This window comes from Crocodylus siamensis, chromosome 10 (genome assembly GCF_052110815.1).
Source record: "Crocodylus siamensis isolate JL-2025a chromosome 10, ASM5211081v1, whole genome shotgun sequence".
NCBI classification, from domain to species: Eukaryota; Metazoa; Chordata; order Crocodylia; family Crocodylidae; genus Crocodylus; species Crocodylus siamensis.
In genome coordinates this window covers 15,864,097-15,889,911 of record NC_143404.1, presented here as the reverse complement: position 1 = coordinate 15,889,911, position 25,815 = coordinate 15,864,097, and the positions used below count along the sequence as shown (strand labels likewise).

General features: G+C 44.6%; 1 protein-coding gene across 1 annotated transcript in view; it reads right to left on the bottom strand.

Moving 5' to 3' along the window:
- Positions 1 to 25,815, bottom strand: part of LOC149856282 (macrophage mannose receptor 1-like) — a 65,700-nt gene that overhangs the window by 17,170 nt on the left and 22,715 nt on the right. Inside the window, exons 11-22 of the mRNA XM_090065256.1 lie at positions 24,260 to 24,363; positions 22,897 to 23,012; positions 21,927 to 22,145; positions 17,776 to 17,931; positions 17,512 to 17,672; positions 16,674 to 16,783; positions 16,327 to 16,448; positions 13,049 to 13,264; positions 11,933 to 12,076; positions 11,039 to 11,205; positions 2,981 to 3,096; positions 1,228 to 1,352 (exon numbers count right to left, since the gene is read on the bottom strand). Of these exons, the coding sequence (XP_089921382.1) occupies positions 1,228 to 1,352; positions 2,981 to 3,096; positions 11,039 to 11,205; positions 11,933 to 12,076; positions 13,049 to 13,264; positions 16,327 to 16,448; positions 16,674 to 16,783; positions 17,512 to 17,672; positions 17,776 to 17,931; positions 21,927 to 22,145; positions 22,897 to 23,012; positions 24,260 to 24,363 (1,756 nt within the window). The remainder of the gene's footprint in view (positions 1 to 1,227; positions 1,353 to 2,980; positions 3,097 to 11,038; positions 11,206 to 11,932; positions 12,077 to 13,048; positions 13,265 to 16,326; positions 16,449 to 16,673; positions 16,784 to 17,511; positions 17,673 to 17,775; positions 17,932 to 21,926; positions 22,146 to 22,896; positions 23,013 to 24,259; positions 24,364 to 25,815) is intronic.

Below are 25,815 nucleotides of genomic sequence, written 5' to 3'. Positions count from 1 at the left end.
AGCAACAGCCAGGCAGAAGCTGCTGCTTCATGTAGGAAAAAAACAGCCCGTCACTACTGCTGGGCCCTTCTGGCTGCAGCCATCTGGACTCCATGCCCAGGCTGCCCTGGGGCTCCACCACTGCCCCCCTGGGCAAAGGCAGCAGTGACGGTGGCAGAGAAGAACTGCAGGCCAGCCCAGGCATGGGCCCCTGCCAGCAGCAGCAGTGAGGGAGAGAGGCTGCTTTTCCCCCGCGCCGCCCCTGGTCAAAACAGATGTGTGCGATTAACAGTCGTTACAAAAATTAATATGTTTTCTGTTAATTGTGTACGTTAACTGCGATTAACTGACAGTCTTAATTTAAATATAAAACTGAAAATATGAGGGACAGCTTAGGTCAGATTCTACTCCACTTAGTAGGCTTCAAAGTAAACTTAGGTACTAAAATGAGATCCTATTGCAAGTCCTGAAAATCCTGAGACCCTGTTCAAGTCCTGAAAATCCATTAATACATCTACTTTTGTTACACACTGCGCATGTCTATACATGCATTAATGCACCATTGCTACTGCGCATTAAGTTTAAGTACTAATTAAATGTGCAGTAGCCAGCATTACTGCACAGTATCAAAGGCGCAGTCCTTTCATGATGCTTAACATGCAGTATACTAATTCTACTGCACATTAGCACAGCTTTTGTTGTGACATGCTAATAAGCAGTAGAATTAGCAGCAAAGTAGATTAGAATCATACTTAGGTGCTTAACTTCACTTATGCACCTAAGACAGGAAACAGAATTTGGCCTTTCTTCTCTACAGTAAATGAAAAGTAGATGCAATCTCTTCTCTTAGTTACAATATAAATCTACAATATTTTCACTGATTGGAGATATTCTGGATCTTCTGCCACAATATACATTTGACCCACATATAGGAAACACACACAGTCCCCTGTATGCAGAACATTAACTTTATTTAAACTGTTCCTATCAAGAACAGTGATATTTTTAATACAAACAACTGTCTGAGCCAGAGTGCTCCACACAGTAGCACAGGTGGGGAGGACGGCTTCTTTCCTGGCAGAATTAAGAGCAATCTCTGCAGTCACTGAGAAATGTCTGTCCCATTCTAGTGACATGTAACATAATGGTTCACAATTATGTTAAAAAACAATTATATTTTGTACCAGGGACAAATTCTTAGGCGTTCCATACTATCGCACAAGCCAACTGAGTATTTATTTAGATTACCTTCTTCTTTTCTCTTGCAAATCCACGGGGCTTTCTGAAAGCAGTAAACAGCTGCCAAAAGGCCCTTTAGAGCATTCAGCTGCACACAGCACTTGGCAGTTACAGTCCACTTGTGTAGAGACAACCTCAAAGAAACAAATATCATGGGAGGCTACAAGGTTTTCCTAGCAGTCAGTGCTTTATCATCTTACACCCCAGACTCCAATTTTAGTTTCACGGTTTCCTGCAGGCAGTTACTGACAAGCTGATGATACTGCATTCCCATTCCAGGCACTGAATGAATTAAGCACTACAGTACATATTACAGTTTCTTGTTGTGCAAAATGGATTTAGTAATTAAGGGTCTTCATAACATCAGTATGTTCCATGCTTATTTTGGAAAAATGCTCTGCAACACAAGTGAGTAGTCTTAAGGTCTTAAGGGGTAGGAAGTGAAAGAACACACCTTGTTTCACCCTTGATTTGAGATCTTATTGCTCACAATGAGCAATGACTTCCAACAGGCTGGATTTCCAAAAATGCCTATGTGTATGCCACAGACTGAGTCTGGCACCCAAGTCCCATCAGTAAGGTCCACCCAAGACAATTACTCACTCATGAAGCTGCTTGTTGCTGGGAACAAGAAGTAGAAGTGTTGCAATCTGCCCGTTGAACACATTTCTGCATCTGATATGCATGGCTTGTGCTCCTGCTGTTCGGTCTGTGCATGCAGCCCAAGCCAGAGTTGAGTTTAAATGCTACTAACACTTCCAAATATACAAATTATTTTTTCTAGGAGAAGTGGAGTACTGTTCTAGCTGTGATGATCCAGGAAATGTCTGAGGAGCAAGGACTTCCTGTGATATCTTTTATTGGACCAACTGTATAACTGGAAAGTTGGGAGAGCTACTGGACAAGCTTTCAGTCATTAAGTGCCCTTCCTCAGATCATCTGTTCTAGAATGGATTTTTCCCCACTTTTGCAGAAAATATTTTATATTGCTAATAAAGCAATGTATTATATGAAATAAATGGTGTGGATGACAACTGTCAGAAGCAAGAATGTTTCCACTACAAAAGCACGAAAGGCAATCAACTAGGAATTGTTATAATTGAAGGCAAGGAAGCCAAGTAGCTAACTGGGTGGCTGGAAATTAGGAGATGACCATTTGCCTCAAACAAGTGAAGCTAGCTCTCATTCAATAATCAAACCAAGCAGGCTTGCATTAGAATTCATTAGAGAATTAATATATGGCATACCCACGTAAAACCAAAACCTTTCATTGAAATACATTTTACACTAACTAGCTCTGTAACCAAGGAATAGTTCTTCCCACAGGTATCTAAGCATTACCTAACAGACAGTGCATTCAAGGCTTACTAGAAAACTCATCTTCTGTCAGCTACAATTACAACCACTGGAAATCTTAGTAAGACTGTGAGTTCCTTCCTTGAATCCCTCATTTTCTGTGGGTTTCTGTTGATTTTTATTGGTGGAAAAATAGTCCCAGAAAGTAGGAGCCCTGTTCCCATAGTTACTTGGCTACCTAGTACCAGCTGGCCATTTTCACTAGTGTTTCCAATGCACCTGGCTTCAGTGAAATACAAACTGCACTGTTTGAGCCTGTATTCTCTCTTTAGGCCAGAACTCCATGTTAAAAGGGAGGATGGCTATACATGAGAAATCAAACGGAGACCCTGACCTACTGGATCCAATTTAAGCAATGCCAGTAGTATTTAACTTTACTTGCCTTATATATATTTATTTAACTTACCATGCTGAGCGTGCAAAAGGGATTTGACTGTTTGACCACTTCAAAACTGAACACCACCTAACCCCATAAAGGCCTGTCCAGAAGGATGCTTTGGGAACTTTAGAGAACAGCCATTCCTATGAACAACCAAAGTGAGACAAAATGCTGTACAACAGGAACTTTTCTCCTGGAAAGATACTATGGCTGTAACAGACACTGAAAACAATACATTGCAAGAAGATGATTCCCCTTCTCCACCCACAGCCATTCAGAGTAATAACATAATTCACGGAGTACTGTACAGGATAGCTGAGTGACAGGCTCCTTTGCCATGTTAGGATGTGACTGATTGATGCACTACATCAGAGGTACTGAGTTCATCTGGCCCTGTGGACCAGTTAGGGGGTGCGAGGCTGGTCCAAATCAGGTCCGCAGATTGGCCCCATGTACTAGAGCAAGTGTGCGCAGCCAATCCAACACAGGCCTAACAAACAGCGCACACCCAGAACTGGCACTGCACACCACATGCAGCATGCGTTAGCCCCAGCTGCATGTGCTGTACATGGCACGTGCAGCCAGTCTGGGGTGCATGCTACATATGCACCCATGACAGACCAGGGTATACACATGTCATACAATGCCATTCTTTAGGCCCAACCCAGACTAGCCCTGGATCCACTGCACAGGGCTGGTCTAGTGTGGATGCTGCATGCAGTGCATGCCCCAGACTGGCAGGCACCTTGGCCAGATCCAGACATGCAGGTACATGAGGTAAGTGGCACAGCAAACCTCTCTCCAGTACCACAAACTGCATATGTAGCACATTAAACCGTGTATGTCGCTGCTAATTAGCAGTGCTCGGGCAAAATTTGCTACCAGGATTTCCCAGTAGAAAAAGAACCCCCTGGGAGGGAAAAAGCAACACAAAGCATGTGAAAGTGTTGTGTGACAAAACAAACGTGGAGATGGGGGACCAGGCCACCATGGGGGAGCTCCAATGTTGAGACATGGGAGCAGGCAACCCTGGTCTACCTGCTCCCCTGTCTCCATGTGCTTCAGTGTGGGGGCTCCGCTGCAGAGCCCCCACCCTGGCATGTAGACCCCCATCTCAAGGCACATTGTGCCCCAGCTAGCTGCAGTGTGCCTCAAGATGAGGGCTCCATGGGCCTCAGCGCCGGGGCTCCAGTGGAGCCCCCACACAAAAGCATGCAGAAACCGGGGAGCAGGCAACCTAGGGCAGCCTGCTCTCCTATCTCGAGGCACACTGTGCCCCAGCTAGCAGGGAAACAGCTGGATAGCGTGTAGGGTGCCTCAGCACAGGGGCTCAGCAACATGTGGAGACAGAGGAGCAAGCAGCCTCCACATACCACTCCCTGGCTGGCTGGGACCTGCCAGCTAGCCCCTCACTGAGGAACCCTGTGCCCCAGCAAGCCCCCGCTTGCAGCGCATGGAGCAGAAGGACAATGCTGTTGGAAACCACACAAGCAGGGGCACACACTGTAGCAAAAAGTAGCAGCACAAATTTGTGCTACTACTATATGTGATGCTGCAAATGCACAAATAGTTACGGACTAACTGAATCAGCGATGTATGACCTTTCATGAGCTTAATAAATTAAACTCTTGCCCATAAAAGTGTACGCATCGCTGATTCAGTTAGTTTATAAAATACATCTCTACCCTGCCTTCTGCCTGATTCAAACTAACATAACTTTCCCTAATCCAGGAGGTAAGGACCTGAAACTAATCATTGAGTAGAAGATTATCTATAACTGCTTTAATTTCTGTGTGCATACATTTTACAACCATACATTTAGAGAGGAATCCTTTGGCAGCAGAGTGGTTTACAGACTGTAAGAAAACTTTAATTCAGTAACCTTTTGCATCAGCAAAACTGACAAGTGTCTCTTCTCTAGCAAAATTCCAGAATTGCAAAGGGACACTATCAACTCACATTTGTCATAAAATACCTATCTTGTAAAATATGCTGTTAATGTGTTGGAAATAATTTTAAATATATCTAAAACAATTTCTTGCAGTGTTTGCCATGGGGAAATATGGTATATTGCCAGTGCAAAAAGAAACAAAGTGTGAAACTGATTATAAAGTGTCTAAGTAGAAGTTAAATTGGCTAGCCCGTTTTAACAGAGACAACTCCCGCTCTGCCCAGTTAGGGGCATGGACCAAGGTGGTCAAGGGCCCGAAGGCCCGCTGCACCAAGGCCCCTGCCCCACCAGAGCTTAGCAACAGGTTCGCACCTCTTGCAGCCCCAGCAGAGCCTGCTCAGTTGCCAGCTCCCGCAGGCAACCCAGGCTCAACCACAGCTACTGCCCCCGCTCTCCCCAAGTCAAAGCGAAAGGTGTTTGTTGTGGGAGACTCCATCCTGCGGGGCACTGAGGGGGCAATCTGCCGCCCCAACCCCTTAGCCCAGGAAGTCTGCTGCTTCCCGGGGGCCCGCATCCGAGACATTGCGGAGAGGATCCCGCAGCTCCTCCGGCCCACAGACCACTACCCCATGCTCCTTATTCACGTGGGCACCAATGACACAGCTCGGAGCACCCCCAGCCAGGTCATGAGGTGCTACAGGGAGTTGGGAGCGGGGCTTATGGGTCTAGGAGCTCAGGTGGTGTTTTCGTCGATCCTCCCAGTCTCGGGCTATGGGCTGAGGAGGGAGAGGAGGATCCACGCAGTGAACCAAAGACTGCGGAGCTGGTGTCATCAGGAAGGCTTTGGCTTCCATGACCACAGCCCGCTCTTTGGCGAGAGAGGCAGCAAGCTGCTGGGAAGAGATGGCCTCCACCTCTCTCCCCTGGGGAGGAGGCTCTTCTCAGCCAGGCTGGCTGACCTGCTCCACCGGGCTTTAAACTAAGCCCGCTGGGGGATGGGGGGACTACTGCCACTGCTGGCCTGCTGAGCAACCCTTGCAAAGCCAGCAGACCAAGGCACTTAAGGGAGCCCACTCCTGCCCCAGCCCTGGCACAATCTGTGGGCAAGGCAAGAGCCCCTAAGGGCACACTTGCCTGCCTGTACACTAATGCCAGGAGCCTGGGCAACAAGCAGGACGAGCTCGTCCTCCTGCTCAGTGCAAAGAACTATGACGTCATTGGGATAACGGAGACCTGGTGGGACTCCACCCATGACTGGACCATGGGTATAGAGGGCTATACCCTGTACAGGAGGGATCATGTTGACAAAAAGGGCGGGGGTGTAGCTCTCTATGTGAAGGAAAGCTACATGTCCCTGCAAGCTGATGTTGGCGACCGGCATGGACAGCTAGAGACCCTCTGGGTAAAAATTCGTGGGAAAAACGGCACAGGGGACACAACGGTGGGAGTCTACTACAGACCTCCCACTCAAAGTACTGAGCTTGACCAGGAGTTCGCCCGGGAACTGACTGAGGCCGCTTGCTCCAGGACCTTGGTTGTCATGGGTGACTTCAATTACTCGGACATCTCCTCGGAAGATCACTCAGCAAAATCCGAGCGGTTGCAAAGCTTTCTCTCGTGCATGGATGACCTCTACCTGACTCAAGAAGTCTATGGGCCAACGAGAGGCAAAGCGCTGCTCGACCTGGTACTGGCTATGGGGGACGACCTAATCGGCGACTTAGTGATCAATGGGAAGCTGGGTGACAGCGACCACGAGCTGATCACCTTCACCACCCACCGTAAAGCTGGCAAGTCAGTCAGCAACACAGAAATCCTTGACTTCAGAAAAGCCGACTTTGACAAGCTCAAGAGGCTTGTCGGTCAGGCCCTCAGGGACCATGACCCCAGGGAGATGGGAGTTCAAGAAGAGTGGTTGTTGCTTCTCAAGGAAGCGATCCTCAATGCACAAGCTAAATCTATTCCAACACGGAGGAAAGGCAGCAAGAAGGCACAGCAGCCCTCCTGGCTCTCTAGGGACCTAGCGGACCTCCTGCGGCTAAAAAGGAAAGCCTACAAAGGATGGAGGATGGGATTCACCTCCAAGGAGGATTATTCTGCACTGGTCCGGTCCTGCAGGGAGCAAATCAGGAAAGCCAAGGCTGCAACTGAACTCCAACTAGCTTCAAGCATCAAGGACAATAAAAAGTCCTTTTTCAGATATGTGGGGAGCTGGAGGAAAAGCAAGGGCAATGTTGGACCCCTGCTAAACCAGATGGGGCAACTGACAACTGACGCCCAGGAAAAAGCCAACCTATTAAATAGGTACTCTGCGTCAGTCTTTCATCAGTCCCATGGGATGCCCATGCCTGCTATGGGACAGGGAGATCCGGGTGATGGGGATCCCCTACCCTCCATAAATGCTGACCTCGTGAAGGAACACCTTGAGAAGCTGGATACCTTCAAGTCAGCTGGCCCTGACAATCTCTACTCCAGGATACTCAAGAAGCTGGAGAGCGTCATAGCCCAGCCCCTGGCACAGATCTTTGAAAACTCCTGGCGCTCTGCTGTAGTGCCCGAACACTGGAAGAAGGCCAATGTGGTGCCGATCTTCAAGAAAGGGAGAAGAGTGGATCCGGCTAACTACAGGCTCATTAGCCTGACTTCTATCCTGGGGAAGATCTTAGAAAAGTTTATTAAGGAGGCCATCCTTGATGGACTGGCCCAGGCTAACATCCTAAGGGACAGCCAGCACGGGTTTGTTACGGGTAGGTCTTGTTTGACCAATCTCATTTCCTTCTATGACCAGGTGACCTATCACCTGGACAAGGGAGAAGAGATTGATGTCACATATCTTGACTTCAAAAAAGCCTTTGATCTGGTATCCCACGATCACCTCTTGGCCAAACTGGCCAGTTGTGACCTTGGCTCCACCATGATCCGCTGGCTGGGAAACTGGCTCCGTGGTCGGACCCAGGGGGTTGTAATCGATGGCAGTCACTCATCGTGGTGCCCTGTGACCAGCGGGGTCCCTCAAGGCTCTGTCCTGGGACCCATCCTGTTCAACATCTTCATTAATGATGTGGACATTGGAGTCAGGAGTGGACTGGCCAAGTTCGCCGATGACACCAAACTTTGGGGCAAAGCATCCACGCCAGAAGATAGGCGGGTGATCCAGGCTGACCTGGACAAGCTCAGCAAATGGGAGGACGAGAACCTGATGGTGTTTAACACCGAAAAATGCAAGGTTCTCCACCTTGGGAGGAAAAACCTGCAGCACCCTTATAGGCTCGGCAGTGCTACATAGATTCATAGATGCTAGGGTCGGAAGGGACCTCAATAGATCATCGAGTCCGACCCCCTGCATAAGCAGGAAAGAGTGCTGGGCCTACATTACCCCAGCTAGATACACATCCAACCTTCTCTTGAATACCCCCAGGGTAGGGGAGAGCACCACCTCCCTTGGGAGCCCGTTCCAGACCTTGGCCACTCGAACTGTGAAGAAGTTCCTCCTAATATCCAATCTAAATCTGCTCTCCTCTAGCTTGTGGCCATTATTTCTTGTAACCCCCGGAGGCGCCTTGGTGAATAAATACTCACCAATTCCCTTCTGTGCCCCCCTGACGAACTTATAGGCAGCCACCAGGTCGCCTCTCAACCTTCTCTTGTGGAGGCTGAAAAGGTCCAGTTTCTCTAATCTCTCCTCGTAGGGCTTGGCCTGCAGGCCCTTAACCATACGAGTGGCCCTTCTCTGGACCCTCTCCAGGTTATCCGCATCCTTCTTGAAGTGCGGCGCCCAGAATTGCATGCAGTACTCCAGCTGCGGTCTGACCAGCGCCCGATAGAGGGGAAGTATCACCTCCTTGGACCTATCTGTCATGCATCTGCTGATGCACGATAAAGTGCCATTGGCTTTTCTGATGGTTTCGTCACACTGCCGACTCATGTTCATCTTGGAGTCCACTAGGACTCCAAGATCCCTTTCCACTTCCGTGCCACCCAGCAGGTCATTTCCTAGGCTGTAGGTGTGCTGGACATTTTTCCTCCCTAGATGCAGCACTTTGCATTTCTCCTTGTTGAACTGCATTCTGTTGTTTTCTGCCCACTTGTCTAACCTGTCCAGGTCTGCTTGCAGCTGTTCCCTGCCCTCCGGCGTGTCCACTTCGCCCCATAGCTTAGTGTCATCTGCAAACTTGGACAGAGTACATTTCACCCCCTCGTCCAAGTCGCTGATGAAGACATTAAAGAGTATCGGTCCAAGCACCGAGCCCTGCGGGACCCCACTGCCCACACTCTTCCAGGTCGAAACCGACCCATCCACCACAACTCTCTGGGTGCGACCCTCCAGCCAATTCTCCACCCACCGGACTGTGCAGTAATCCAAGTCACAGCCCCTTAACTTGTTCACCAGTATGGGGTGGGATACCGTATCAAAGGCCTTCCTGAAGTCCAAGTATACGACATCCACCCCTCCTCCTGCGTCGAGGCATTTTGTGACCTGGTCATAAAAAGAGACTAGATTGGTCAGGCACGATCTACCTGCCACGAACCCGTGCTGGTTTCCCCTCAGCATAATTTGTCCTGCCGGGCTCTCACAAATGTGAGCCTTGATGATTTTCTCAAAGATTTTGCCAAGGATGGAGGTGAGACTGACTGGCCTATAGTTACCCGGGTCCTCCTTCCTCCCCTTCTTGAAAATGGGAACCACATTGGCCCTTTTCCAGTCCTCCGGGACTTGACCCGTGCGCCACGAGCATTCAAATATTCCCGCCAGTTGGATAGCACTACACAAGAAAGAGACGTGGGGGTCATCACTGACCACAAGATGAACATGAGCCTGCAATGCAATGCTGCGGCTAGTAAAGCGACCAAAATGCTGGCTTGCATCCATAGATGCTTCTCGAGCAAATCCTGGGATGTCATTCTCCCCTTGTACTTGGCCTTGGTGAGGCCGCAGCTGGAGTACTGCGTCCAGTTTTGGGCTCCACAATTCAAAAAGGATGTGGAGAAGCTTGAGAGAGTCCAGAGAAGAGCCACGCGCATGATCAGAGGTCAGGAAAACAGATCTTACAATGACAGGCTGAGAGCCATGGGACTCTTTAGCCTGGAAAAGCGCAGGCTCAGGGGTGATCTGATGGCCACCTATAAGTTTATCAGGGGTGACCACCAGGATCTGGGGGAACGTTTGTTCCCCAGAGCGCCCCAAGGGATGACGAGGTTGAACGGTCACAAACTCCTGCAAGACCGTTTCAGGCCGGACATAAGGAAGAATTTCTTTACTGTCTGAGCCCCCAAGGTCTGGAACAGTCTGCCAGCGGAGGTGGTTCAAGCACCTACATTGAACACCTTCAAGAGTAAATTGGATGCTTATCTTGCTGGGATCCTATGACCCCAGCTGACTTCCTGCCCTTTGGGCAGGGGGCTGGACTCGATGATCTCCCGAGGTCCCTTCCAGCCCTAATGTCTATGAAATCTATGAAACTCCAAATATAAACTCATTGCACGAGTAGTGTAAAGTAAATCTCACTCACATTTGCGAGGTTAGCAACAGTCAGAGCACTTTAGCAAAAGAAAACGTGTTTTACCAAAAGAAGCAGCACGTTACTTTGATCCGGCTCTGCAGCGTCTCTAGATTGGGTGCTTCAGTGGGGCTTTTTGGCACTTTTATCTAAAGCTGAATCAATCAGATATTAAATAAAAGTGCCAAAAAACCCCCACTAAAGCGCCTTACCTATACAGACGTTCGGTGAGCTGGGTCCACAACTAACATACCACCTCTTCTGGGCATGTGCTGGGTTTGGCATGGAAATACACCAAGTTTAAAGTGCCCCTCCCACCCCCTTTTTTTTTTTGATGTCTGCAAGCAGCCAAAATGTTCAGATGCCATAAGATGGGGGTTAGAGAACAACAAATATACAAAAACTAGATTTAATTACATTTAACCTCTACTACCCTTGGATTTTTCAATTAAACTTATTTTATACAATTATCCTGGTTTCTGAGACCAGAGATTCTGCAGGGTATCAAGAGAGAATACCCTGCAGAGGGTATCCTTTAGGCAAAGAATTGCACAAGGAAATCAGAACTTCTTGAAATCTGCACATGGAGGGATACATACTCCTTCCTCACACTGTAAATGTAGTTCCATAAAAAACTGAGATTTGCAAAACTAAACACACACTGTCAGTGAATGCTCCTTGTGCATCCTACTGTACCTTCTCCTCTGGATGTGCTAGCCACAGAAGATCTGTGTCCCTGTAACGCCTGCATAGGTCTCTTGCATGCTGCCAGCTTTGCCTCTTTGCTCTGGGGATATAGTAACAGCTTCCTTGCCAGTACTGCCATTCATCTTCAACAGGACATGACCCGCCAAACAAAGAACCTAAAATCAGAACATACATTCACCAGTTCATCCCTGGTTGAGCCCCACTGCTGAAACAATTACTATAAGCTAAACCATTTAAGACCATTCTTGTATAATATGTTCAGAGTAAAGATAAATCAAAGCTTTTAGAATTTTTTTAAAATTCTAGCCCCAGACTTGTGTTCAAACCACTACATTTGGATTTTGCCGTATACTCCCACACTACCTACTGAGTGTCAGATACACGGTTTTGTAGTTATAACAATGGGATCACCTCCAAGATTTGGATAGGCATTTAGATTTCAAGCCACTCCAATTATATAGAACTCTTGGTTCAAATTCCTTCTCTAGAATATCTGTATGGACAAAAAGGTTTCTAATTGCTGCCTTAGTAAGTGGCATTTCTTTATTCCAAGTCCACTGAGGGTGCGTAGAACTGAAATTTGTTTTTTGGGTTTCACCACAGAGTTCCACAGGTCTAAACTGAATCCACTTTAGGTTGCAATGGGGGCAAGTCTAGGCATTTGTGCCATATAGATTTTTTTCCTTTCATACCAGTTTATTGGTGTCACTGCAATGATTTTCATGGCAATTCCTCCTCCCCCTCCTCCATAAGTCCTTTGTGTCCAATGGCACTACAAACAGCAACAATATGTGAATAAAGAAAAGAGATAGGGCAGAAGCAAGTCCTGCCTAGAGCTAAATTTCCCACCTCCCCCTCCCTAAAGATGTCAAATAAGCTCACCTTTTTCACAGGGGATACTGCTACTCTCTGTAGTGCAAAACACTGTATCCCCACACTTTCCTGTGTGGGGATTGCAAGAAACTCCCTGCTGGCAGGGTGGGCACTCATGCTCACAGAGAGGCCCAAACCTTCCAGAGACACAATCTGTGGGGGGAAAAAAAATGCTAACCACATACAGGCAGAGATGAAAAGCTGAAGAGCTGAAAGGATTAAAGCAGGCATTCAGTGATCTTTACTTCTGGTCATATGGTATTGTTTTCCTCAACTGTAATTAAAAGGTGAAGCATTCGGGGCCCAGTGCTCTTGCTTCTGTGCTCTGCACATTCACATAGCACTCATTAATGTTAACAGAAATTAAGAGCATGCCTACTGGGACCTGAGCGAGTGATTACGATTTGTAATGCAAACCAGCAGGAGCAAAATGGAAGCTAAGTGGTAAAATGTTCTCCTCTCTAATGAATTAGCATGAAATATTACTTCACATTGCACTTCAGGCGCTTTTCAAAATATACCTGCCTTTAAATGCAATGGATTCACAGTGTACAAAGAAATCTTGATTTAAGGCTTCCCTCCAAAACAACAACAAGGCTTCAGATTGTTAGCATTAGAAAATGTAGATATAACTAAGACTGAAATACTCACAGAAGTGTTTCTAATACTGGTTGGCAGGTTCAGCACCAGGGTAGGTGAGGAAGGAAAATATTCCTCAATATTGGATCTGTCTGGCTTTTAAAGCAGTAGATATGTTCAAAACCTTATGCCCTGCACTGCCACAAGAACACGGTCTTTCTACCATGTTTTGTGCTGGTTCATTTTATCTTATGCTTTTGCACAGTAGTGATATATAACATTCATCTACAGAAGCAGAACCTGGCTTTATCTTTTATTTCTGTAAAAAGAAGTAAATTCAATTCAATTTCAATTCAATTCACCTTCAATTTCTCTGTTGGATGTGGTTCTTAATTAGCTGTTCTCCCTAAAAGTTTGTAGCTGTTTTACAATTTACTCTTTTGCATATTCAGTGAGACTCGAATATACAAACTCACCATTTTCATATCCACTAAATTTTCATTCACTGAGGACAATGAGTTCGAAAAACTCACATGTTCCACATACCCGATTTGATAAGGGTTTTCACAGTTCTGTTCCTGCTGTTATAGAGTTCTGTTCCAGTTTGTACAATGTTGTGCTTTCCCACAACCACTACTCCAGTGCAGTTCTGTAGATGGGAGCAAGCATCTTTGGCGGCCATTAAGTTGTTATAAATATTTGATGCTGGTACATAAGGACTATATAATACTCTCCCCTCATGCACTGTAAAGTAGTTGAGAACTGTAAAAATTAACAGGACAATTAACTGTAAAACATCCTCCCACAAAAGCATGAGCATAGGAAATGAAATTCAGAAAAAGCCTGAACAGAATAGGACAGGATACAGCAGGAAGCATAAACTGCAGAGCTCCTCAGAATACATTTGTTTCCAATTTAATTAAGACCAAAACCAGTGGTTCAAATGGATAGCATCAGAAGGTGGCAACTGCAGCATATTCATTTGTATTGGAATAACCCCTAAGAGCTCCTCTCATGAGCTAAGACCCTTGCTGCTGCATAAAGACAGGACACAGAGTTCATGCCAGTTAGTACAGCAGGAGGGCAAAGAGAGGTAAAAAATACACTAGGAAAGTGAAAAACATATATGTCACCAAGACAGCAACAAGTGCTGCAGCAGCGACCAAAGAAAAGCTGCTGATCAAAAGCTGCAGCACCAACCAAAGAAAAGCTGCTGATCAAAAGCTGCTGCAGTGACCAAACGGGATAACCCCATTCCTTACTTGCCTCTCTGTTTCCAGAACTACTTCCCTGTATTTCTGCTGGCTCCCTCTAAGAGTGTCACTACTGTTAAAATCACATCCTCTCAGACAGATAATGCACCAGTAGTAACAGGGCACAGCTCCTTCTTTAGGATCATGAACAGGTAAATACACGAGGGTCCATCTGCTTTACCCCACATCCGTTTGGATGGCTTTGACAAGAAGATAAACTATATGAAATCTACAAAGGGAAGAATATGCTTGATGGTTCGTTGACCATAATCTGTTTCGTTGGCTATTTTTGCTTCCTACCTATATGTGGAGTCACTTCATTAAATGAAGGGCAGGTCTCCAATAGAAAATGTTTGCTGATACAATTATACTATGAGGGTTTTCCTGTGTATCTACACTTTTTAGATGCATCTTATAATGACATAAAGGAACTTTTGCTTATATAGTCTGTAATAGCTCCCTAAACAATACCTTTGATGATAACTGCATCTCCACTGTGGCTTCTGTAGATATAGTAATTTTGTTTTGAAAAAAAATCACAACCCTAACTAACAGCATTATACTAACGGAAGTTTCCAGGTAAGATCTGACCTAAGCCAAGTTGTTAATGGTCTCCACTAGGGATCAGCCTGTGCCAAAAGCACTGAGGTATATATTTGCAACCTAGTTAATACTTGAACATCTGATTTTCAGAAGTGCTGTCTTGATTCACATCCCTAGGAGCTACAAGCGCTCAACAGGAAGTCGGGCATATAGTTTTAAAATGATAGAAACATTGGCACTAAGGTTATAAAACTGATATATCATTTCACTTGTTTAATTTTACAGTGCAATTATGCCTCTGAAATCAACCAAGTTACAGTAGCATAAAATTGGACTGATATGCTAATGAAAACCTATGTTTTCTTTCTACACATTATAAAGAAATATATGTATATAAAGAAATCTCTGCCAGATTATGCAGAAAAGAAAGAAGTAAGCAACATGACTCCACCAAGTCACAGCCATCTCAGAATCCAAGCACAATCTGAGCAGCAGAGGTAAGGACGGATTGATTTAAAGCATAGTTGCATACTTTCATAGTTTCTAGGGTCAGAAGGGACCTGAACAGATCATCAAGTCCGACCCCCTGCCATGGCAGGAAAGAGTACTGGGTTCAAATGACTCCAGCAAGGTGTACATCCAGCCTCCTCTTAAAGACCCCCAGGGTAGGAGCCAGCACCACTTCTCTTGGAAGTTGGTTCCAGATCCTAGATGCCCTGACCGTGAAGTAGCACCTCCTAATATATAACCTAAATCTACCCTCTGCCAGCTTGTGACTGTTATTCCTAGTCACTCCTGGCGGTGCTCAGCACCTCCGCATGCATTTATCAGACCAAAACCAACCCAGGCTCGGCTGGTAGCTTTGGTGACTCTAGATAACCTCAGGCTGAACGCACGCCCCCATGGCGGCAAGGACGCATGTGCCCGGCAGTGATTGGCACAAGCAATGTGCCAATCCTAAAAACTGAAAACTGCCAGTTCTAATCACAATTTAAATCAGAAAGCAAACACTACTACTAATACATTTAAATCTTGTTTTGCATTTTTTTTTTTAGGTATTTTTCATGAAAAAATGTTGATTCTCACTGGTTACAAACCATTAAAACATCCATTAAGTCATATAACACCTTGCATACTTATGGATGGCAATAAGTAATACTGGATTTAGAGTCAAAGCTGTGTTTAATAGAAATATATAGATTTGCCACTAAACATAGCCTTAACCCTAAATTTGGCACTACCTGTTACTATCCAGAGATATGCTCTATATGCATATGCAAGCAATTATACAGTTTAACAGATATTTATTCACATTATAAATGTTGACAAGTTGTATTTAAAATTGCAAAAGGCACTTCTTTGGCAGATAATTAATCTTTTTGTCAATTTGCTTTTGGACGGAAACCGCAATTAAAATTTCAGGAGAAAAGAACATTTTAAATTTGTTACGAATTAATTAAAACTGTTAAATGGGCTGAACACAAAAAAACTATTAAATGTAAAATGTTTTTATACAACTATTTGAAGGAAGTATTATCTGTAGTATGTGAACTGAACTCATTGTTCTGCTCAGCATGTCCTTCAAAGATTTAAGAAAATATAGATCTATCTTGCACTTAATTTCATTCAAAGACTGGAAGAAGAATACAAGCTTTTCTGCTTTCTAAGGTCCAAGCTTTCAGCTTCTCACCTCTAAATGAATTTAGTTATTGAATTAAATAAAAAGTGGAAGTTGATTATTCCCCCTGGATTTGCAGAAAAGGCTATTCCTTTCAAAACCTAGCTTCAGGCTTTCACCAGTTCAATGATTTGAACATAAGCCTTAGAGGACAAAGATGAACTGCTTGAAAAATATTTTCGAGTTTAGATTATAAGTGTTGGTCTTAGCATACGCTGTTATAATTTCAAGTAGGTTTATTTTTTTTAAATACATTTGATTGATTTTTTTTTTAAATCACATTTTAGTCATTGCACACATAATACAATTGAGCCTTAAGTTTGAGCTCCATAGAATGGAAATGACTTTACCTTCCTTCCTTTTGCATATCCATTTTCTTAGCGAGAAGCAATGTGCGGGAGAAAAATAATGCTTGAGGGCAACCACACAATCTTCTTTGGCAAGCGTATGCCTCCTGTTCGTTCTGATGACCCTGCCAACCCACAGAGAAGAGTTGAACTGCAAAATGGAATAAGGCCAGCTACAGTATCACTAAATTTATGGGTCTGGTGTTCAAAGGAAAACGTGGCTACCGGCCAAAACCAAACCATCTAAGGCTGAGGGTCTGCATTGTGCTCTGCCAGGGATGGGTTTACTGGTTTTCCCCATTTAACACCATCTTATTTAGAACAATGTATTCACTGAAACTTAGCCTCACCATGCACTTTCAGCATGTGCAGGTTTGCCATCAACCCACATGTACAGGGAATCTTCTTTCTTATAGGTCATACCTATCCAGCTGTTCTCTCCTTTAAATTGTATCCAAGTCTGAAATGCAAAATAAATCCATTCAAACCCAATTATAAGTCTTTTATCCACTCTGCTCTGCATTCATCAATATGTAGAACTGTTTATCCTGTTAGTGAGTAGAACTACTCAAAACGTTTGATTACTTGTCGTTCTTATGCTGCTTGATTACCAAAATCCCTGGTTTTTAACTTTTAGTGTGGGTTACCCCCTCAAGATCTCCCACCCACCAACCATCACAGCTGCAGAGGCACTGGACCTGACTCCCTCTAAAGTCTACCTATACCAGTAGTTTAAGGGATCACTGTAGTCAGTATAATTAAGAGCAGCCCTTAGAACCACCTTGCCCTCCTGATGCACTGAGTGCAGAACCAGCCACTGAATCAGAAACAACCATTCAGTGGACAACTGTTTTCAGGTACAGTCTGAAAACAAAGGCTCATTTCTGATACGCATTTTGGCCTCTTATTTTCTGTATTTAAAAACAAAAGATGAAACAAAGACATAGAGGCTGCTGAAAGAAGCATTTCCATGCAGCTTGGCATCTACAATTATTTTAAATTACATTTAAAATGCCCAGTTACTGGCCCAGCAATTTGGGCTGCATCTAAAATAAGGGAACAGCTGAGTTCTGGACTGTAAAAAATTCTGCAAAACTCTACTAATACTATCAATGCCAACTTTTAAAACAAGATAAAACAGCAAATCATCAATTCAAAATGTGTCAAATGAGAAACCAGGCAAGCTACCTTTTCTACACTGTTTGTAATTATAGCAAGGTCTGTGTCTTTAAAACCCTGACATGCCCTTCTTGCTTCACTCCATGTCTTAGTTTTGGTGTCTTCTATGTAGTAACACGTCTTCAGAAAATAGTGCCACTCAGGCCTCTGCGGGCACAACTGCCTGGAAACTACAAGCCACATCTTGTTAGAGTTCACTATTTGAAGAATAAAAAAAAATCATATATCAACCACTACAAGGGCACAAGACTCCAAATAATTGCTTTTGTCTACCTTCTCCAGGGGAGCACTGTGGATCTTGAGACTGTAAGCTACAAGTTACACTGGAAGTTCCCACACAGTGTCCTGTGACACCATTACAAGGAAGACCCTTGTCACATGGATGGCATGTGGACTGACAGTCTGAGCCATAATAACCTGGCTGGCAACCTGAAGAGAGAATTTCAGAGTTAAATCAGGTCATAGTGCAGAGCCCTTCCCCACCCCTTCATTTATTTTAAGTGGAAGGGCTGGGTGTTTCAAAACTATCTGGAAGAAAACTGTATTATTTCCTAATAGGAAGCAAGGTTATTTCCATTTCAATTCATAAATAAAAAACAAGGATGGGCTGTGCCCTGACCCAGGCTGCTTTGACACTGGCAGACACCACTGGCCTTGGAAAATCATTCTTGATTTACACCAACATAAGTGGGAGCAGAATACTTCAAACAACTTGAGCGCTGGTTACCAAAAAGATGCTTTTCTCTATTCAAAAAAAGATAAATGTTACATCAAATCCTAGAAAATTAGAGTTGGAAGGGACCTCCAGAGGTCAACCCCTGCTCAAAGCAAGACCATCCGCAACTAGATCATCCCAACCAAGGTTTTGTCTAGCCTCGTCTTAAGAACCTCCAAGGATAGAGAGTCCACAACCTCTCTGAATAACCTGTTCCAATGCTTTACTATCCTCCTAGTGAGAAAATTCTTCCCAATATCTAACCTAAACTTCCCTTGCTGCAACTTGAGACCATTGCTCCTTGTTCTGTCATCTGCCACCACTGAGAACGGTCCAGCCCCATCCCCTTTTGAACCTGCCTTCAGGTAGTTGAAAGCTGCTATTAAATCTTCCGTCAGTCTTCTCTTGTCCAGAGTAAATAAGCCCAGTTCCTTCAGTCCTTCCTCATAAAGTCATGTGCCCCAGCCACCTCTCAGTTTTTTTTGCCTTCCGCTGAACCCTCTCCAATTTATCCACATTCTTTCAGGGGGTGGGGAGCAAAACTGAACACAATATTGCAGATGTGGCCTCACCAGTGCTGAATAGAGGGGAATGATCACTTCCCTTGACCTGTTCACAACACACCTACCAATGCAGCCCAGGATACCATTAGGCTTCTCAGCAATAAGGGCATACTACTGGCTCATATTCAGCTTACCACTGTAACCCCCAGGTCCTTGCAGAGCTCCTGCTTAGCCAGTCAGACCCCAGCCTGTACACACAGTGCATAGGATTGTTCCGTCCTAAGCGCAGGACTTTGCACTTCTCCTTGTTGAACCTCATGAGATTTCTTTTGGCCCAATCCTCCAATTTGTCTAGGTCACTCTGAATCCTAGCCCTACCCTCCACCATATCTACTACTCCCTGAAGCTTGGTGTCACCTGCAAACTTGCTGAGGGTGCCATCTTCCAGATCACTGATGAGGACACTGAACAAAACTGGCCCCAAGACAGGCCTCTGGGGCACTCCGCTAGATACCGGCTGCCAACCAGACATCGAGCCATTGATTATTAGCCCCTGAGCCTGATGCTCCAGCCAGTTTTCTCTCAACCTTACAGTCCATTCATTCAGCCTGTACCTCCTTAGTTTGCCTGTGAGAATGATGTGGGAGAGTATATCAAAAACCTTACTAAAACCAAGGTATGCCATATTCACTGGTCTCCCTGCATCCGCAGAACCAGTCATCTCATCACAGAAGGCAATCAGGTTGGTCAGGCATGATTTGCCCTTGGTGAATCCATGCTGACTGTTCCTAATCACCTTCTCCTCCTCCTCCAAGTGCTTAGAAATGGATCCCTTGAGGATCTACTCCATGATTTTTCCAAGGACTGAGGTGAGACTGACTGGTCTGTAGCTCTCTGGATCCTCCTTTTTCCCTTTCTTAAATATGGACGCTATGTTTGCCCTTTTCCAATCATCAAGGACCTCTCCTGATCACCATGAGTTTTCAAAGATGATGGCCAGTGGCTCTACAATATCATCAGTCAACTTCCTCAGCACCCACAGCTGCATCCCATCTGGCCTCATGGACTTATGTCCAGCTTTCCTAAATACACCCTAATGCGTTCTTTCACCACTACGGGCTGCTCAGGGCTGCTCACCTCCTCCCCAACTGTGCTGCCCAGTACAGCAGTCTGGGAGCTGACCTTGCCTGCAAAGACTGAGGCAAAAAAGGCATTAAGCACTTCAGCCCTTTCTGCATCCTCTGTCACAAAGTTGCCTCCCCCATTCAGTAAAGGACCCATACTTTCCCAGATCCTCCTCTTGCTACTGACATATTTGTAGAAACCCTTTTTGCTACCCATCACAACCCTTGCTAGCTGCAACTCCAATTGTGCTTTGGCCTTCCTGACTTTATCCCTGCAGGCCTGAGCAATGCTCTTATACTCCTACCTAGTTCTTTGTCCAAATTTCCACTTCTTATAAGCTTCCTTTTTGTGTTTTAGTTTACTGAAGAGTTCCCTGATAAGCCAAGCTGGTCTTCTGCCATGCTTGATAGTCTTCCTGCACATCGGGATGGTTTGTTCCTGCACTCTCAGTAAGGTTTCTTTAAAGTACAGCCAGGTCTCCTGGACTCCTCTCCCCATCAGACTGGATTCCCAGGGGATCCTGCCCATGAGTTCCCTGAGTGAGCTGAAGTCTGCTTTTCTGAAATCCAGGATCCTTGCTCTGCTGCACTCCGTAATTCCTTCCCTCAGGATCCTGAACTCAATCACCTTGTGGTCACTGCTGCCCATGTTTCCATGCACTACTACATTCCCCACCAGTTCTTCCCTATTTGTGATCAACAGGTCAAGAAACACTGAGCACTGCTAGGAGTGACCAGGAATAACAGTCACAAGCTGGCAAAGGGTAGGTTTAGGTTAGACGTCAGGAGGCGCTACTTCACAGTCAGGGCAGCTAGGGCCTGGAACCAACTTCCAAGGGGTGTGGTGCGGGCTCCTACCCTGGGGGTTTTTAAGAGGAGGTTAAATGAACACCTTGCTGGGGTCGTTTGACCCCAGTACTCTTTCCTGCCATGGCAGGGGGTCGGACTAGATGCTCTGTTCAGGTCCCTTCCGACCCTAGAAACTATGAAATGCACAGCCCCTACTTGGCCGTTCCAGTACTTGCACCAGGAAGTTGTCCCCAACACTCTCCAAAAACTTCTTGGATTGCCTGTGCACTGCTATATTGCCCTCCCAGCAGATGTCAGGATGACTGAAGTCCCCCATGAGAACCAGGGTTCATGATTGGGAAACTTCCACTAGCTGTTTGAAGAAAGCCAAATCCACCACTTCCCCCTTGCCTGGTGGGCTATAGCAGGCACCCACTACAACATCATCCTTGTTGCTCTCCCCTCTAACCTTAGCCCAGAGACTTTCAACTGGCCTAGCTTCAGTTTCATACTGGAGCTCTGGACGCAACCACGGTACATCCCATGGTTCTGGTTGTTCAGTTTTTAAAATACAATTACAGCTCTCAACTAGTGTTTTGGAGACCTTTTCTCATATGTAAAAAAATCACCTAACATCAGTAAAAGGCTGCCTTTAAATACATCCGGGCCAGCCAATCCCACTCATAGGCACCTCAAAAAAACATGAAGGGGATAAGATTGTGCAAGGAAAATTTTTAGTTTGCGGACTAAATGAATCCCTAATCTCTGTTTGAACTATGTAGGTTTTTCTCTGTATAAGGGACTATATTTATTGTTATAATTCATGTTTACATACACACAGAGGAGATGGTTCTGAATTTATTAAATGAAGGCAGGACTAACTGTTGTAAGGTGAGTTACTTCAAGTTCACATCAATGAGTCAGAGAAAATAATCTTTCCATCTCTATCCTGTGTATTTCTAAAAACCTACTTCCTTCTTAAGTTCTCTTAATAGTCCTACTCTGTCCTTCAAGACTGAAAAAAGAAAATTTCTGAAACAGTTCTAGGCAGAAGAGTCCCAGTTCACACTTGACTCTGGGAAGTCACCGCTGGCCCATCACTATATGGCTGATCCAGAGACATGAAAGAATTTTTAATGAACGATGGAAATGGAAAACTGAATGCAAAAGACATTCTATAAAAGAGGGCATAGCCCATATTTGTACTCTGATTGATATAATCAAACACAAACTTTATATAACAAATATAAATACAAAACTATAACTATACATACAAACCCATTAAATACTTACCAGTTTTAAGATATAATGAGTCAGCTTTATAAGAACTTCTAAATATTTCTGTTCCACCAATCAAGTGATACTGCTTCTTTGCATAGACTATTCCAGTACAGTGTGTTCTCTCATACAGGCAAGCATTTTCAGCAGATTTAAGGGAAGAGTGCACTTTTGGAATCGCATTCTGTCTGTGCATTATGATGTAGCCAGCATAAAACTGAAACATATTTTCAGCTACATGGAAGAGAAAGAGAGAAAAAAGATTCCCAAAATGATGGCCTCTGTCATCATAAATTATATATGTTCCTCCAGTATTTATGGATATATCCTCTCACTGGGGAAAGACAGGGAAAAACTACTATGTCTATCTTGCAGTGGTTGGAGAACTAAGGTACTGAGAGGTTAAGGGACTTGACCAACAACACAAGAAATCTGGGGAAGAGCCAGAGACTGAATTCAAACCCTCCTGAGGCCCAGCCCAGTGCTTTAAGCATCACATGACCTCTTCCTAGTCTAACTTAGAGCCTAGTATTCAACTAACTAAAACCATTTAACATAGCAAGCTACTAAAGGAAAGGAAATCAAGATTTATACCAGGAAACATAATGTACAGTTACATACCTAAATTTATGCAAACTGGAAAATTAAATCTGGTGCCGGTCTACAAACAAGGCCATTTCAATATCAAAGCCCTCCTCTTTATATTACATAATAATTATTATGTATGAAAAAGCAAGGTTATATAGTAAAGAATGTGTTGGGCCTTATTTTGATGTCACACCTAAACAAACCAATAGCAACTGCACAGAAGACAACAGAACTACATTAGCATGTGAAGAAAATTATAAGCAAAATAAACCTCCTGTATTTCCAAGTGGAAAAACGCACGTTAAAATACTGAATCATTTGTAACTAATTAACAAGAACTTACAGAAACAGAGGAAGAAATAAAAGGAGTGAAAAGAAAAGCTAGCTAGTTACTTACATTCTCTTCTTTTACACACAAAATTGTGTTTTGAAAGGCAATCAACTCCTTGTAAAGTCGCTTCATTAGTCCAAACAGCAACACAGTTTGCAGTTGCATTTCCTTGAACCTTGACCCTGAAACAAGCAAAATTCCAAAATGCATTTCAAAATGCAAGGGAAAAACCCCAACAAGAATATGGTGCATCATCTACACACATTAATCAGCCTAAAAACACAAGAACTTCAACAGTAAAGTTACACTTCTCATGCAGAAGATTTATAAATCCTGTCTATATTGTATGGTACAAGTGAACAAAACAACAAATGTATTACATTTCATTAAACCTTATGCCAAGAAAAGAGGAACAGAAAATAACCTATATGGACAAGATAACTAAGGCTGGGGGATATGGAAATGAGGTAAAAGAGAAAAAGAAAAGTATCATCCCACCCACTGCCATGCAGAGTCTGATGTCACCCTATTCTTTCCTATCCACACAGGCCATTTTATCATCTTTTGCAGCCAGTCCCGTAAAGCAACACAATACACTAAATAACAAACTGATACAGAAAATTCAGTTTTTAACAGGTACTTTAAGGTGTTATTCCAAAAGAAAAGTACAATATAATCTTACCAACACTTTTGGCAATGATAATTTTCTGTTTACTGTGATAAGAAACAGAAAAGTTATCATTGCCAAAAGTGTTGGTAAGATTAACTTTCCTAGGGAGGCCCCTATCCCTTGGGAAAGTTATTCTGGACTTTTTTACAATAAAATTGAAAAGTGTGATGTTAGATGGTACACCACACAAGTTTCAATCCTAGCCTGGACAACGACTTACTATCGTGGTACCCAAACTGTGATGTGTGTACACACAGTGGTTCACCTAGCCATTGGACTGCCATTTCTACCTTTTTATATAAAAAGTTGGTAACAGTGCTTGGTGGCCTGCAAAATATTTCAGAGTTACAATGGTCCATTCATCCAAAAAGCCTGAGTACCACTGCCTTAAAGCACTGTCCTACTACAGTTTAGATACCCATTGTACTATACCATGACCTAGATAATTATCAGGCAATATTTGAATCCATGGTACCTGCTGACACTGTATTTGGATTGTGCACACATAGAATATATGTTTCTTTCAGTTTCTAGTAAAAAAAAAAGTGTATTAATTCAACAGATTTGCCCCTACAACATTAAATTAACATTTTGGGGGAGTTTGATATTTCAAAGTCCTGATATATACAGTTTAATTTAGCTTGATCAAGAGAACAATAAGTCAAGCATTCAAAACCTTTAGCAACTATAGGGAACAGTATCCAACCTACAAACTTTGCACCTATTACAAGTTACAAATACTAAGACAGGAAATTGTACCAAGTGTCAACTGTTGCTCCATCTATCCACTGCCACGCAGAATCTGATGTCGCCCTATTCATTCCTATCCACACAGGCCATTTTATCATCTTGTGTAGCCAGTCCTGTAAAACAACACAATCCACTAAATTACAAACTGATACAGAAAACTCAGTTTTTAACTGGTACTTTTAGGTGTTATTCCAAGACCTGATATCATTTAAACCACAGGTTTTCATTTGCTACCTTTCCATGTAACTCGATTTCTGCTTCTTATTAACACAGAAAACACAGACATTTTGAATGGTCCATACAGCACTAGCAATAAACATGTAAACAAATATCCATCAGAAAACGAGGGAGCAGGAGGAAATCACACAGATATTTTTCCCTCTAAACCAGAGGGTTTACCTGCGATTCCCTGCTATTCCCACCCCTTTCCCCAGGACTGGTTACACACTACACCTTTTGATGCTCCAGTGCTGATCAGTGTTAGTGCTGGCTTGAGTTTGGAGCCATAAGTTCAACGCAGCAGGGGACTTGAAAACTGAAATATTAAGATTTCCCCCTGCTCCCATTACAGGCTTTCCCCAGTGCCCCCCAGGGCTCCCACCTGCACTCCCCTGTTCCCAGGACTCCCTCATTCCCAGCCAGCTTACTTTACCAGGGGAAAAACCAACACTGTCCTAGGGGAGCAGGCAGGGAAGGGGAACCCCACCTGCCCAGCCCCAACCCCATCCCCAACTGAGCTGCTGCTCTTCTCCTAGCTGAGCCCACACCAGACAGCAGCAGTCATGAAGGCAGCAGCAGATGCCAAGCAGGGGTTTTCCCTTCCCTACCTGCTCCCCCGAAATAGCACAGAAAGACAAAAGTTACCGGGGTGGGGGGAGAAGAGGTGGTGGTGAGCATGGATATGGGGTGCTGGGGGGCCGGGGAACAGCAGGCCCATTCCAAGAGGAGAAGGGTAGCAGTGGGCCGATCTGGGCTTCTGGGGAACAAGTGTGGGAACCCAACTGGGAGGGCCAAGGAAGCAGTGGGCCTGATCGGGAATGAAGTGGCTACAGATTAGTGTAACATGAGCTGGGTAACACAATCAGAGATAAATGTAAACTGGATGGCATAACTTTAAAATACCTAATGAGTGCTTAAAACTAGTTTCACATGTTAATGTGTAGACAATGCAGGGGTTCAGAGCTCCAGGAGCCACCTAAAATTAAGGTCCATGGGGTACCCTTGGAACAAGGCCCTTAGCGTGCAAAAAATTAGGAAGGATATGTACTGTATTTCACGGTGTATAATTTGACATGGCGTACAGGTTGATTCTCCATTTTCCGATGAGAAATTAGGATTTTCATAGGCACAGTGTAAGTCAGGGCTGGGCTTGGTGCTCAACTGGCACAGCCCCATCCCTTGCAAGTGGCACTGTTGGGCTGCACCAGCTGAGCACCAAGCCCAGCCCCATGCACTGGGGGCACTGCTGAGCTCTGAGCCCAGCTCCATCCCCTGCAAGAGGTGCTGGGCTCGGTAACGCTGCTCGCAACAGACAGGGCCAGGCTTGATGCTCGGCTGGCATGACC